This window comes from Octodon degus, unplaced genomic scaffold (assembly GCF_000260255.1).
Source record: "Octodon degus isolate 3935 unplaced genomic scaffold, OctDeg1.0 scaffold00022, whole genome shotgun sequence".
NCBI classification, from domain to species: Eukaryota; Metazoa; Chordata; class Mammalia; order Rodentia; family Octodontidae; genus Octodon; species Octodon degus.
In genome coordinates this window covers 15,949,325-15,963,005 of record NW_004524598.1, presented here as the reverse complement: position 1 = coordinate 15,963,005, position 13,681 = coordinate 15,949,325, and the positions used below count along the sequence as shown (strand labels likewise).

The 13,681-nt window shown below is 42.0% G+C and overlaps 1 protein-coding gene across 1 annotated transcript in view; it reads right to left on the bottom strand.

Moving 5' to 3' along the window:
- The window catches only part of Ube3d (ubiquitin protein ligase E3D), a 164,349-nt gene that overhangs the window by 69,244 nt on the left and 81,424 nt on the right, over positions 1-13,681 (bottom strand). The window contains exon 10 of the mRNA XM_023711935.1: positions 3,489-3,627. Within this exon, the coding sequence (XP_023567703.1) occupies positions 3,489-3,627 (139 nt within the window). The remainder of the gene's footprint in view (positions 1-3,488; positions 3,628-13,681) is intronic.

Genomic DNA, 13,681 nt, shown 5'->3' with positions numbered 1-13,681 from the left:
GCCCAGCAGGAAAGCCTAGAGCGCAAAGCACTGACCAGCACCAGCTTCCGGTCTCAGGGAGAAGCAAGCCTGTCAGTGTGAGCAGAGTACTCTGACTGAGAGGGGGAAGGTGTAAGAGACAGGGTCAGAGGACGGAGGGTAGAGGCCGCCCGCCCTGCAGGCCATGGAAGGTCTGGATTTTACTCGCATTGTGCTAGAAGGCCATGGCAGAATTTCACGTAGGGAGTGATGTGAAGAACGTTTAAATCCATGCCTGATCTTCGGCCCGCACAACTACAGCAGGTATGTGCTTCGCAACACGGCAGTGGTTCTCAACTAAAGTCCACAGCTCGCTGAAAATCACACTAGGGATGTTATGGTGCTGAAACAGAGTAGAGCCTACAATTATGCCACTATCCCCAGAAGAGATCCCTGTTGCCCTGAGAGAAATGTTACAATGTAATTTAAGAAGGCAGAATTTCAGATAGTTAATCACTCTAATTAATAAGATAAGGCCTTCCCTTTCAGGACTTGGCCATGATAATCCCCGCAGGAGTTTTATCTGAATCCTAACATAACAGTTTTACAGAGAGGTGCTGCTCAGTGACTGTTCGGGCTGGAAAGAAAGTGAACTGGAGAAGTAAAGATGCTGGCTGTAACATATGTCATTCTACTACTTTACAGCTCCTGCCAAAATGGCTGTAAAAATATATGCATGAAAGCTAGTCACCAACCAAAAATAAATTTCAAATATGGACAACCTTAGTGGCCCCACGCCCCGCAGGTGTAATAACTGAGCCGATGTTCCAGAGAGGAAAAGGCACCGCCTCTCCGTCTCAGCCTGACAGACACCGTCTGCACTTGCCCTGATCCTGTATCTGAAGCGAAGCTCTATACAGAAAAGCCACGTCCGCGAATCTCCTGATAAGAACACATCTTTTCAGGAGTAATGGAGCTGACAAGACTTCCGGAGACGCTATTCCTACGACTCTGTGCAGCTTCTCTGTCCTTTTGAAGTCAGGTGAGTACGTGTGTTTCTGACAGTAACATTCAGCAAACAGACAGAGACCAGATGAAGCGTAATCACTGAGAGAGGGACAAGGGACTTTTATCAATTAAAGCTCAGAGCTCCTCTGATTAACAATGAGGAGAACACGCTAATGCCCCCAATAGCAGGCCAGACGCTCACGCACCTTGTTCCACAGGACCACGATGACTTCCTAAAACAGGAAAAAACCCCTCTGTCTCTGGAAAAGAAACACAGGTTGGCCCTCCTCTCAAATCCCTCACACTTGGTTTAGATTTCTCTTTCACCTTTAATCTTTTTAAGACTTTTATTCGGGTTACTATACAATAAAATTATTCTTGATTCATGTCACACAGGGAAAACTGCTCCATTCGCCCCGAGACACCCCGGAATCCAAGGCGTTTCTCTTGCTGCTCACTTACGGATGATGGTGTAACAACTTCACACAGTACACAAGAGAGGGAAGGAAACAAAAAATGCCATCCACTGAGAAGTTTCTTATATCTCACTCGTAAAAGTTTGTGGTCACATATAATCTTTTATGTTACTCAATGTTCAACCACTGAGCAAAACTCAGAAGAAACATGGACTCATAATACACATATGAATCATTTCTAGTTCAAAGCAGTACACAAGCTTTCTATACTGCTGAAGGTAAGTGAACACATCTGTGACTTAGGACAACGGAACAATGCAAGTACACAGATGCTGGGGGGCAGACCCACGCATCCCTGAGAAATTAGGAAGCACGGGCTGGCTCTGCCTCTGGAAGGCGGCCAGTGTGGTCTGAAGGTGCTTCAGGAGCAGTGTATGTTATTTGCTCATACTGCAGATTTGAATCATTTCTAGTTCAAATCAGCACACAAGTTTTATATATTATTTTTTAGAAAAAATAAAAATAAAAGTGTGTGCAGACACCCAGCACATACAGGGCGCTTCTGTCCATATTCACCTTCTACCCCTTCCACAGCCCAGCAGGTAGACTGCGCCTGGGCAGGTCTAGCGAGACCGGCCTGGTCTCTAGCCACCAAGGTGTTCCCTGGCCAACACGTTCCATCTTTTTGGACCTCAGTTTCCTCTCCTATAAATGAGGAGGTGTTCTTTACAGCCCCAGGTTAAAGTTGACAGGCAACAACAAACACAAACAGGAATGCGATGGCCAGGAATACTGCATCGGTGAACAATACTCTGAAGTAGAAGCAAATCACAAGGACAATGTAACAAGTTTCTGTAAGAATATGGCTATCATTGGGTTTGGGGCGGTTTTTCTTGATTTTTTGAGACACAACTTGTAAGAAAATCTGGTTTTTGTTTTATCACGTAACAGAGGCACAGCAAATAACATACTGCTCCTGAAGTTACCCTCAGACCACACTAGCACCCTTCCAGAGCCAGAGCGAACCATGTTTCCTAATTGCTCAGGAATGCATGGGTCTTCCCTCCAGCATCTGTGTACGTTGTTCCATTGTCCTAGGTCACTGTTACGGTTTGTCTAGCTGTCCCCCCAAAGCCTCATGCAGTCATGAGGCATGGACTTCTAGAGTTTAACTCATGATCCACTGGGATTATGGGTCTTAGTCCTGCTGGGATCCTGGGTGTGTGTACTTCCCCCAGCCTGGGGCAGAGAGCCTGAATTCAATGTAAGAGACAGAGACAGATTCTCTCTCTGTTGCCAATGCTGTTGTTCCACCACCATGATCTGGATGCTCTCTGTCATGTGCCAGTCTGCCTTGGAGCCAGCCAAGTATGGACTGAGGCCTGCAGTAACTGAGCTAAAGAAACCTTTCCTTCCTTCATTTTCGGTGTTGGGTATTTGTCCCAGCAATGAGAGAAGAGTAACTGAGACAGTCACATATGTGTTCAGTTACCTTCAATAGCTGTAGGGCCACAACTGAAGTATTAAGTAACATCTTAATTCTCATTTGCCACCACGTGTGATGATTAGCTACCTCCAGGGAGAGAATCTTCCTATTGGCCAGTTTATATCAGCCGCACTGAGTTGTACCAGTGCAGTTAAACATCCGGGTGGGGAATTCTGCGAGAAAGGCTGAGAAGAGACAGAGAGACAGTGCCGGGAGCAGGAAGGATATCCTCCAGGTTAATGCCTCAACTGGCAATTTTACTATAAGATAACAGCAGCAAAGCCACTAAAAATGGCTGAACAATCCTGTCCTGGGGCAGAGCTGGGAGGAGCCAAGGGGTACAGGTACAAGTGTCTTTGCCGAGGCGCTAGATCTCTTGAACAATGTGCTCACAGGCCGGAGATGGGGACTGAGAGATGGCAGCCCTGGAGTTAGAGAGCTGTGGCTTCTGAACCCCCACGTGTTCACTTGTCGAAAAGAGACATCTGCACATACTGTCACCACTACCACCACCTGAAACCACGTGTCGGTGGGCTACCCCCCTTTCGTGGAAAACAGGACTTATTAAAACAATTACAAGTAAAACAGAGAGCACACTACTAACGGAGCCCTTCAGTTACCTGGAAGGAGTTCATCTGGCGCAGGGACGGAGGCAGCATGGCATTGCTTCTCGACAGTATCAGCAGCAGCTCCAGGCAGGTCGCAGAGGGCAGGGTCAAAGAGTGGACGCTGATGTCACTTTCCCACAGACTGGCAAGCCTAGAACACACCGGCACGTTAACGTTCATAAATGTACCATCACAATTATTTTCAAAATCTGATATGCAATAAGACTTTTAGCTGTAGCAGGACAAAAGTACAAAAACTAGAAATAAAATACATTGAACTTTCATGAATATTGTCTAGGCATTTTTATAGTATTGTTGATACAAACTATATGGATTAGGCAGTTTTCAGGCTATCATTTCATGCCCAAAGTACAAGTCTTAGGCATTACAAACCTTACTGGTGTGGGACATGTCGGGAGGGGTGAGCGTGGCTAACACGTGAATGTGTCCCACAGGCGCCACTCCACACGGAATGCCTTGCTCACCCTGGACAACCTCAGCAAGGGAGCTGCACTTATCTCCCTTGTACAGATGTGGGAACTGTTTTGGAGCCAGGCAGGCCTGTGCGAAGCATCTAGTTCAGTGACTTCCAAACTTTTAAAAGTGACAGGATCTTTTGTCAAAATCTTATAACAGCCTCAATCCAACAACTAAAAGCAAAGCTGCTGTTTGAAAGGGAAAGCTGGCCAAAGGCCCCCTTCATCTTCCAGGTGGCCCTTGAAGCAGCTCCAGCAGATCCTGTGGAGCTCGTCTGACAGTCCTTTCATTCGACAGATCAGGAGACTGTGGGCTGGAAACACAAAGGCACCTGTCTGAGACAAGGCAGAAGTCCAGGAAGTGATGGGGCTGGGCCTAGAACTCTGCCTGTGACTACTCATCTAGTCCTTAGACAGAGCAGTCAGGAAGTAACGAGGAAATAATATACTAAGGACAGCATACACCTTCAATTCTTCTCTTTTTGCCTGATCTCTTGCCAATGTCTCCTATCACTATCTTACTTCCTAAAGAGAAATATGCATAAATAAGCACATAATATTTACATACCTACTTTGTATCTACATATGAAGTTTTTCTGCCTTGTATAAGCCTATTGCCGCAGACCTTTGCCAAATTAGGAGTGAACATTGCAACACGAGGGAGCCTGAGATGTTCAGAGAATGATGGATTTTAATCGCTCCTGAGATAAGGCCTGGCAAATGGCTCGCTGTGTCACCAAACAAATTATGCACTATGATGCTACACGCTGACCTACGTGGCAGAGTCAAGTTTCCTTTGAAGCATTTGCCAACTACCTGCACTGCAGCAGGCATTGTCACTTTCCTCAGAATGATCTAGTTTCAGAAAGGGAAGGTCTGAGTGTCCTTTCTGTACTTTAAAATGATTATTTCATATTGACTAACTCGGCTCTTCTTTCTATTTCTGCTCATTACATAACTTTCTCAACGTTTCTTTGGAATAGAAATGAAAATGCTGCTCTCTTGTACAAAATTCAAACCTAGTTCTTGTAGAGAGGCGCCGAGCTCCCTCGCCACCCCGCTTCCTCAGGCCACCCGCACGCCACGCGGTTAGTTTCCGTCCTCTGAACAGCGCTCCGCTGCATGTTCCTGTCCGGCACAGACAGCTTCCCGGGTCTGGACTGCGGGCGGCGCTCCTGAAGAGCCTCCATCATCCTGCAAAGCTGCCCGCGTGGTGTCCTCAGCAGCACACGCCTGCCCCCGCACTTGCCACGCCTTCGTATTATCCGCGGTCCAGTTCTTGCTAGAGCAAATCTCAGTTCCGCTAACTTTGTGGACTTATGTAGAATAAAAGATTAGAAAACTGCCTCCAAAGTGCTTTTCTCACACACTCAAAAATCAGCCATTTCTGGAGAGTGGAAGGGGAGTGGCTAACATTTTTATTTTCTTTTAAATACAAACAAAAATTATGCTCATTAGTGGGGTATCATGTAATATTGCAATACATGCATGTATCATGTGTAAGCTGACACACTATCAACTTGAAGTTTAGACGTTTAAATAAGCACTCGGCAGGGAGCAGGGTGCTCCCCCGTAACCATCCTCAGCCTGTGCGCAAGGAGCGCGGCAGAGGTGGCCGGAGCGCTCACCCGCTCCGTGTGGCAGGGCGGCCCGCCCACAGCATCAGGAGACGCCGGCTCCGCCCTTTCCTCCTGCTGCTCCTGCTGTCTTCTGCTGCCCTGTGCCACGCCACCCGGTGCTGGAGCCAGCTGGTTATGGACGGAAACCTCCACAAACTGTGAGCTACATCAAATTTACCTTCCCTGAAGAATAGTGTTGGGTATTTTGTCTCAGCCATGAGAGAGAAGTAACCAAAACACTGTATAATATTTAAATTAAATTAAACATACTTATCTCCTAAAATATCATTTCTTTATTGGAAAACCTTCAAAATTCTTTCCTCTTTATTGTTGGTATATCTTTTCTATACCTAATAATTATATTCATCGTGTGAATCTCACAAGGTGATCATTTTTGCTTTGTTCCCACCCGCTCAATGTCCTGCTGCATGGTTATGGTGTAAGCCATCAGAAAGGACGCGCGCACATTAGCACTGCCTTGTCACTGACTAGCAACTGACCTCAGACAAGCATTCTATAGCCTGGTTTCCTCAGAAGACTTCGCAGTCATACGTAGCCCAACCAGTATGTCAGACCACCAGCATTCATACATTAATGCCAGAGTCACAAAGTCAAGATTCCATTAAAATAAACTATCAATTTTAACTGTCTGTGATATATAGAAAATATAGACCACTGCATGATTTTCACCTTAATCCTTCAAATACTTGGTGATTTTGCAATTTTAAAGCTCATACAGGTAAAGTGTATGGTCCTGATCATGACAGAGCCGGCAACTGATGGAGAAGAAACTCAAGCGCGGTCTTCCTTTCTCTGTCCCATAGGTCTTTTGGTTACAGAATTAGAAAGGCAAACTGTACTAGTCATTGCTAACCAGCTCTATCCAAAAGGCTGAAAACCCCAAAGGCAAATGATAGGGGAAATTTTAGGTATCTTAAAACTTCTCATTTTTAAATAATGAGAACAACTTTTTCACGTAGTTAGCAAAGCCAGTTAGACTTCTCACAGTCAAGCTCCTAATACTCATTCTGCCCTTCCTATTCCCACAGCATATTTTCAATAGTCTGAGAACTTATTTTTTAATGTTAAGAGTTAAAAACTTTCTGTGAACTTCAATTATGTATTTTTAAATCATATACAACATCTACACCTGAGAACAAATACATTAATAGGCTTTTAAGAATAGCTGTTTAAGACAGTAAGAGCTTTGGGAAAGTTCTTACAGTAAAATGTCAATGTTTCCATATTATTTTTTCAACTTAGGAAGAAAGAAATACAAGCAAAGACAGCAAACAGTGGGGAAAGAAATGGCGGGCACTCCTTCCATCAACAGTCATCTTGAAACAGTCACCAAAGTCATTATGCGAAATTTGGAAATATGGACAGGACAAGTGGTGTCACTTAGAACTATCTATATCCATTGCTCAAATATCAATAAAAACATCAATGAACAATGAAAGCACTCTGAGAAACATTTTAAGAATCTGGATTATTTCTGATATTTCTACAAAAGTACATACACCATTAGACCTAACTCAGTAGTCCTCACGGTATAAATCAACAAGAAAGATACTTCAAAGGGAACAATGAACTAAACATCAACTGAAACCTATTTCTGTGATTTTTAATGCACTGGGAAGGAAAAGCTTTCCTAAGAGACCGGAGCTGTCAACGAAGTGACCTTAGTTTAAAAGACCAAAATGCAAGCAGAGGATACAATATCCTCATTTCTAAGCTTTCGCCTTGAGAAAATTCCCTAGAGAAGCAACTGTGGTCTACTTATTTTGAAAGCAGCCATGAGAAAGGTGGAAGCAGTCACTTTCTCTCACTTCTAACAAAAATGTAAGACAGAGAATGAACCAAACCAATCAATACTGAGAAAACGGAAAGGTGACACAGCCTTTGAGCGAACATGGAGGTCATTACCCACAATGCTACAGCAAGTAGTAACTCAGGAGTGGTGGCGTCGGGACAAAGAGCGCATGAATTTTCAATTTTAACTTGAAAATTAAAATTGTTGGCGAAGTCTGTGCCAACGCGCATCTCTGTAGCCAGCCCCAAGAGTACGCTTGGCCCCACACTTCCAGCAACAGGAAACCGAGTTTGAGTTTTTAAAATTTAATGAAAAAAAAATCATATTTTACTATTCATTTGATTTCTATTGGCCTAACTGTGCTGGACTTGAGGGCTTTCATTTACTTTTATGATACTAGGGATCACACTCATGGCTTGCACCTGCTTCTGCTTAATTCATTTTCAAATGTTCATGAGTCTTCTGCAGGGCATTCACTCCTAGGTTACACTGAGAAGGAAAGCGTGGATTCCTAGTGGTGCTATTTCAAGGGCAGCTCACAGTACTTGTTAATTAGTACTTATTTTCTTATCAGCCTGCTAGCAATGCTCAAAAGCAAATTATAAACATGAAAATACATAATCACTGCAATTGAAATGAACTAAACAGGAATGCTATCATCATTATTGATTAATATTTTCTTTAGTTGAGCTGTTGTAGCCACCGCAATGTTGTAAATCGATTCAAAATGTCATTCTGACTCTGGGGAAGCGGCGGAAATCACCCAGTGCTGCCAAGGCCGTGAGGGCACGTCCTGATGTGTTTGCGAGCCTTCGCGAGCCTGCCTGCCTTCCTGCGGGAGGGCACAGAACAGCTGTATCTACCATGGATTTTTCAAAATGTCTTCTAAGGGCATTTGTGAAAGAGGATTTCCACATCCACTTCAGTAAGTGGCAATAATGATGGGGAAGGTGTGTCCAAAGCACGGTGGAACGCTTTGAGGGGGATTAACAGCGACGTGTCCTTTACTGTAATAGCATTCCCTATCTAACACCATGTTAGATCAGCCCTTGTGAAAAACAGATAGAAATTAACCCTACTTTACCCTAATCATATGCTTTTTACTTAGAAAGCCTGAAAGATCTTGTAATGAGGAAAGAAACTGCCTCCAGGTTAGTTTGTAAAATCCAAGAGCATCCAGTTGCTAAGGCGGAAGAATGGAGTCATGTAGAAGGGAAACCTGCACACAGAAATGAAGCAGTAGCCGGCTGTTTCACGATGGGAGGCACAGCTGTGAAACACTGAGGAATAAAATTCAATGAAAAAGACAAAAGACCACAGAATGCAAACTATATCATCTTCTCAAGAATAAAACAAGAAGGCCCGCGAGATAGCTCAGGGGACTAAGTGCCTGCTTAGGCAAGCACAGGGAGTGGGATTCGATCCCCCACATGACACACCACACTGCCCCCACCTCTGGGCACACTAAACTAGCCACTGAGACCAGGCGTGGTGGCGCACACCTGTAATCCCAGCACTGGGGAGGCTGAAAATAGGAGGATCACTACAAGTCAGCTGCATGGTGAGACCCTGTACCAAATATGTTTTTAGAAAAAAAAGTAAAACAAGAAAAATGGAAAGAAATAGTTAATAGAAGTCAGCTGTACCAATATTTATTATATTTTAATGTAATTTCACCTGAGTGCTAGTTTTCACCAGAATTAGATAAAATAACAAAATATATAAGAATAATGTGTAAAAATGACCATAAAAACATGACCAATAAAGACTTGCCTTCTAGATATTAAAATATATAATAAAACAAGTTCAATCAAATCAATACGGTGATGCTAAGGGAAACAATTATGTCAGTGGAACAAAACAAAATCCAGAAATAGGGCCTGATATTTGTCAAATACAACATATTATTATATTTGCTCATGTACTACAATTTGAGGAGGAAAGTGTGGATTTTAGTAGTGCCAAATACTACCATTAGTAGTTTCAAATAACCACACATGTGGCAGAAAATAAAAATTCATGCTACATTCAAAAACAAATTCAGAATTTACTAGAGACATACATGTAAAAATAAATCAATAGAAAAATCTTTTCATAAAATTTTGAGTTATTTCAAATACTAGAAGGTTTTGATAACTGTCAGAAACCATGAAATAAGTTTTTAAAAATTCCAGGCAGAAAATAAATTACAGGCAGACAGCAGACATTCTTGCTAGAAAAAAATTCCTATAAGTTGGTTAAAAAAAAGAAAAAAGAACAAAGCATAGAAATCCTTCTTTTTAAAGGCTCTCAGGTGGTAACTTTTAAGCCAGTTGAAAGCCACAGGTTCCTATGACAATATAAAGGACATTATGGACCCAGCTCACCACAGTGTTAAGCTGTACAAAAAAAATTGTGCGAATCATTCTGGGTGCTTCTCAGCTCACCCCCATTCCAGTCTACTCATGTCATCCTCTTTGTGGACCAGGCAACACGTGACCTTTTCTGTCTGGTGTCTTTCCTAAAACATATCTTAGGGAAAAGAGGGAAAAGTTTGATTAATTTTTTCCCCCAAGACAGAGTCAAATATTGTTAAATAGAAACTTTTGAAAGCTAAAGGAATTTCTCTGAAACCTTGACAATCATTTAAAAAAAGAAAAAGAAAAAAAAAAAAAGAAAATCTTAGCTTCTCTTTTCTTAACTACTACTTCCTTGACATGGACTGATAACTGGCTCTCGTTCTACATTCTATTTTGGAGAAGCTCTTCTCAATATGTGGTACTCAGGTATGGAATGAACATGCAAACATGGGGGGTCTCACCAGTATGGCCTAGCTGGGGGAGTGGGGAGAATTAAAAATGGGCTGCTCTGGAAGTACATTCTAGAAAGGCTTTAACATTACTGTAAAAGCAAGTGATGAAAGATAACTATAACATGAATTTACCAATGTTAGAAAAGCCAATAAGAGCTCAACTTACCATTTTTAAGCAGCAAGACAAGTTACCTGTAGTGAACCTAGTACGTAGTTTTTCACATAAAAAAGGTAAAGTCTTAAATTTAGAATTCAAGATTTTTATCATCATTAGCAACACCAAGTTATTCCACATATTAAAAATGCAAACTCACAAATTTGATTGTTGTAATTAATAGAGGAATTTTCTTGAGTAACAAAAATACAAAACAAAAAATATAAATGACTGAGTATTGGGGTAACTGAGTAGGTATATTATATGTCATTAAGAGAAGGCTAAACAGGTATCAACAGAACTAGGAAGACACCTTTTTAGTGCTAACAAAAATAGATGACATCCAGGGAACAGAACGCAAAAGTTCCACCAACTAGAAACAGAATAAAAGCTGCCATTATTTGCTTTTGCCAAAACAAACCAGGGAGTACAGCTTCCTCAGAGTCAAAGATCCAGTCAGACATTCAGTCGAACCTCCGCTCATATATTTATTATGTCCAATTATTAAATCAAACTAATAGGCAATCTGTCTGAAACGATGATCACATTAGGTCTTGAAGCCTAATCAGGGCCAGCCAAATAGCTCAGCAGATTAAAGCACCTGCTTAGGCAGTCTCAGGGGCCGGGGTTCGATTCCCAGGCCTGCCATGCTGGCTGGGCCTGCCGAGCCAGTCCCGGCCCCGGGGCGCGCTGAGACAGTGATTGAGACTGGGCGTGGTGGTGTGCGCCTGTAATCCAGCACTTGGGAGGCTGTAAACAGGAGGACCATTACGAGTCCGATCTACACAGTGAGGCCCTGTACACCCTGTACTAAATCCAAAAAAAAAAAAAAAACCTAATCATAGTCAGCTTAAGACTATCACATGAGGCAGCTGTTTTAACAGTTGGATTTCTCCAAAATTAAAATATGCTATTCCTGACAGTGCCTAGCAGCTCAACTGTTAAAACAGCTGCTCAGATTGAAGAGTTAAAAACCAAACGGACACAGAGATTTCTCACTATTTGCAACTGCTGTGAGACTCTTTTCAGGATAGAAGCTCCTAAACTTGAGTTCCTTTTGACATTTTTCAACCTGTTTAAATTTGTGTACTCACATGGCCTCTGCGCCTGGCCCCCAGCCGGCATTTCTGCCACCATCACCTCTCTTGCTGCCGCCCCGCGTGTCTTTCGGTTTGAACCCTGGTGGTGGTTTTGCACTTCCCTCCTTAGAAACATCAGTGGATTTTACACGAAGGTTAAGTAAGACACTTAAGATAACCCCCAAAAGATTGCTGGCTCATAGTTTTCGTTTGAGGCCACTTTATAATTCTTCAAACTTCTGCATTTGTCATTCTATTCTCTTTCACATGTCTGTCTGCCTGATTATCTATACTTGAGCAAGAAAACATATCCACCAACAATCATATTACCAACAGTGGCAATTTCGCCTTTTCCATCTAGCCAGGGTCTAAGAATAGATGTACTGCAGAACTCAGACCCATCAAACCTGAACATACCTATAAAAGAGCAGAATACTCCTCAAGCTTAAAAAGTTTTTCCTGTAGCAGCTCCAGCTCTTCAGCTGGGTTATGTAAAGAGCGCGTCTGGCACATGAAGCTCAGAAATAACCCTTCTTCCATGCTCCTCTTCTCCATGCAGACAGCATAAATGAAGGACATTCGCAGACCTTGCTCCCGGTAAGGCTGTCCTGGGGCAAGCTGACACAGACACACTGGAGACTGCTCTGATTCAAGGTCAACTCCAGGTGGACAACCCAAGTTAACAAGTCATGTCAAACTCTAACCTGTAAGTACAGTAGAGTTAAATTTTCTTAATTAAAGGAGACTGAACTATAGCTCTGCTGTCACTAACCTAGTATGCTAGTAGTGGAGACACTAGCCCCAAAGTCTCCTAACTTAATCTTGGAGTCAGTCTGTAGAACAGTATTCACTCTTCCAGGTTACAATAGTGTTAGGATCAGTTTTTCTTTACAGGGCCAAACATAGAAAAGTTTTCATTTTTAATAAGAACTTAGATAAATAACCCTAAATCCCAAAGGGCCTCGTTAAAGCAGCCTCATAAAAGTTTTACACTTGCATATGAGCTTTAAAAAAAAATGTCTACCTAGCAGTTTGAGCGCCTGCTGACTTCTCTAGCCTTGGGGAAGTTATTGTCAAAATTCACATGTCTCGCTATTTCAAATGATTTAAAGCAGTCTATTATGATAAATCACCATGAAGTACACCAAATGAGAGACACAGCTCAAACAAAAATCTCCATTTTAAATACACAAAATACACACCACGCACCCATCCGTATATTTACGTAGCATTAAGCTTCCGACACTACTCCTCTGATCATGTATTTTATCCTCAGAGCTAGGATGCAAAAACATTTTATGCCAGGTGCTCTATTTTCCCTTTTTTTAGGAGGTCATTTCAACACATTTTTTTACTCCACCCTGGAGAACTGAAGTCTATGTAGGAAAGTTCTAACAAAATTGGAAACTAAATCAATTGATATAACATGAGCGTGAGCAGTGGGCAACGTTAGCATTTTATCACTTCCCTTATAAAACTTTGAAGATCAAGACGGACAGAGTATACGTACAAGTTGAGAGGGTGATGACAAACTGAACACAATCTTATGCTCAAACAGTGGAAACACACAGGTGGATTTTTCAAAATGCCTCAGTGCCTAGCACATCATTTAATAACATTCTAAGAGCTTAATAAATATTTACTCAGTGAATTTTTTAAAAAATTTATAGGTCAACTGTGATTTTTATTCTATTATAGGACTATCACTATTAGTGTTTTGCAGACCTTTGAATGATCAGGAATTTCTACACAACTCTGAAAATATGTTTGATTTCAATGACAGAAACTTAGATTAGAAATTAACGTGGGAAGAATTTAGCACTTCTATGCTATTTCTAACATTTGACTATCTGATTTTTACTTTACAAACTCCAGTAACAGGAGACTTCATTTACCCTTTACAACCTGAGCCCATCACAAAATTACGTGACAATATCTAATTCTCGCTTTTCTGTACGCTAATCAGCCCTCATTTCCACCAAGAGTAATTCATATTATATGGCTGAATCTCCCTTATACTCTAGTTGTCCTTTTGAACTTAGTGACCATTTGTTAAAATAAAAGCTACTGTGGTCTTCAGCACTGATGAATAATGAAAATTTGCACAGTATTTTATTGAATTCTTTCCTCCAAATTAATTCATTAAGTCTTCACAGTAACACAGTAAAATGGAATTTCATAGGCCTACACCAGAGTGAAACCGAATTTGAAGAGGCTAAGTGACATGCATGTGGTCTCTCAGAAGAACCAGGACTTAAATTCAGCCTTCTGAC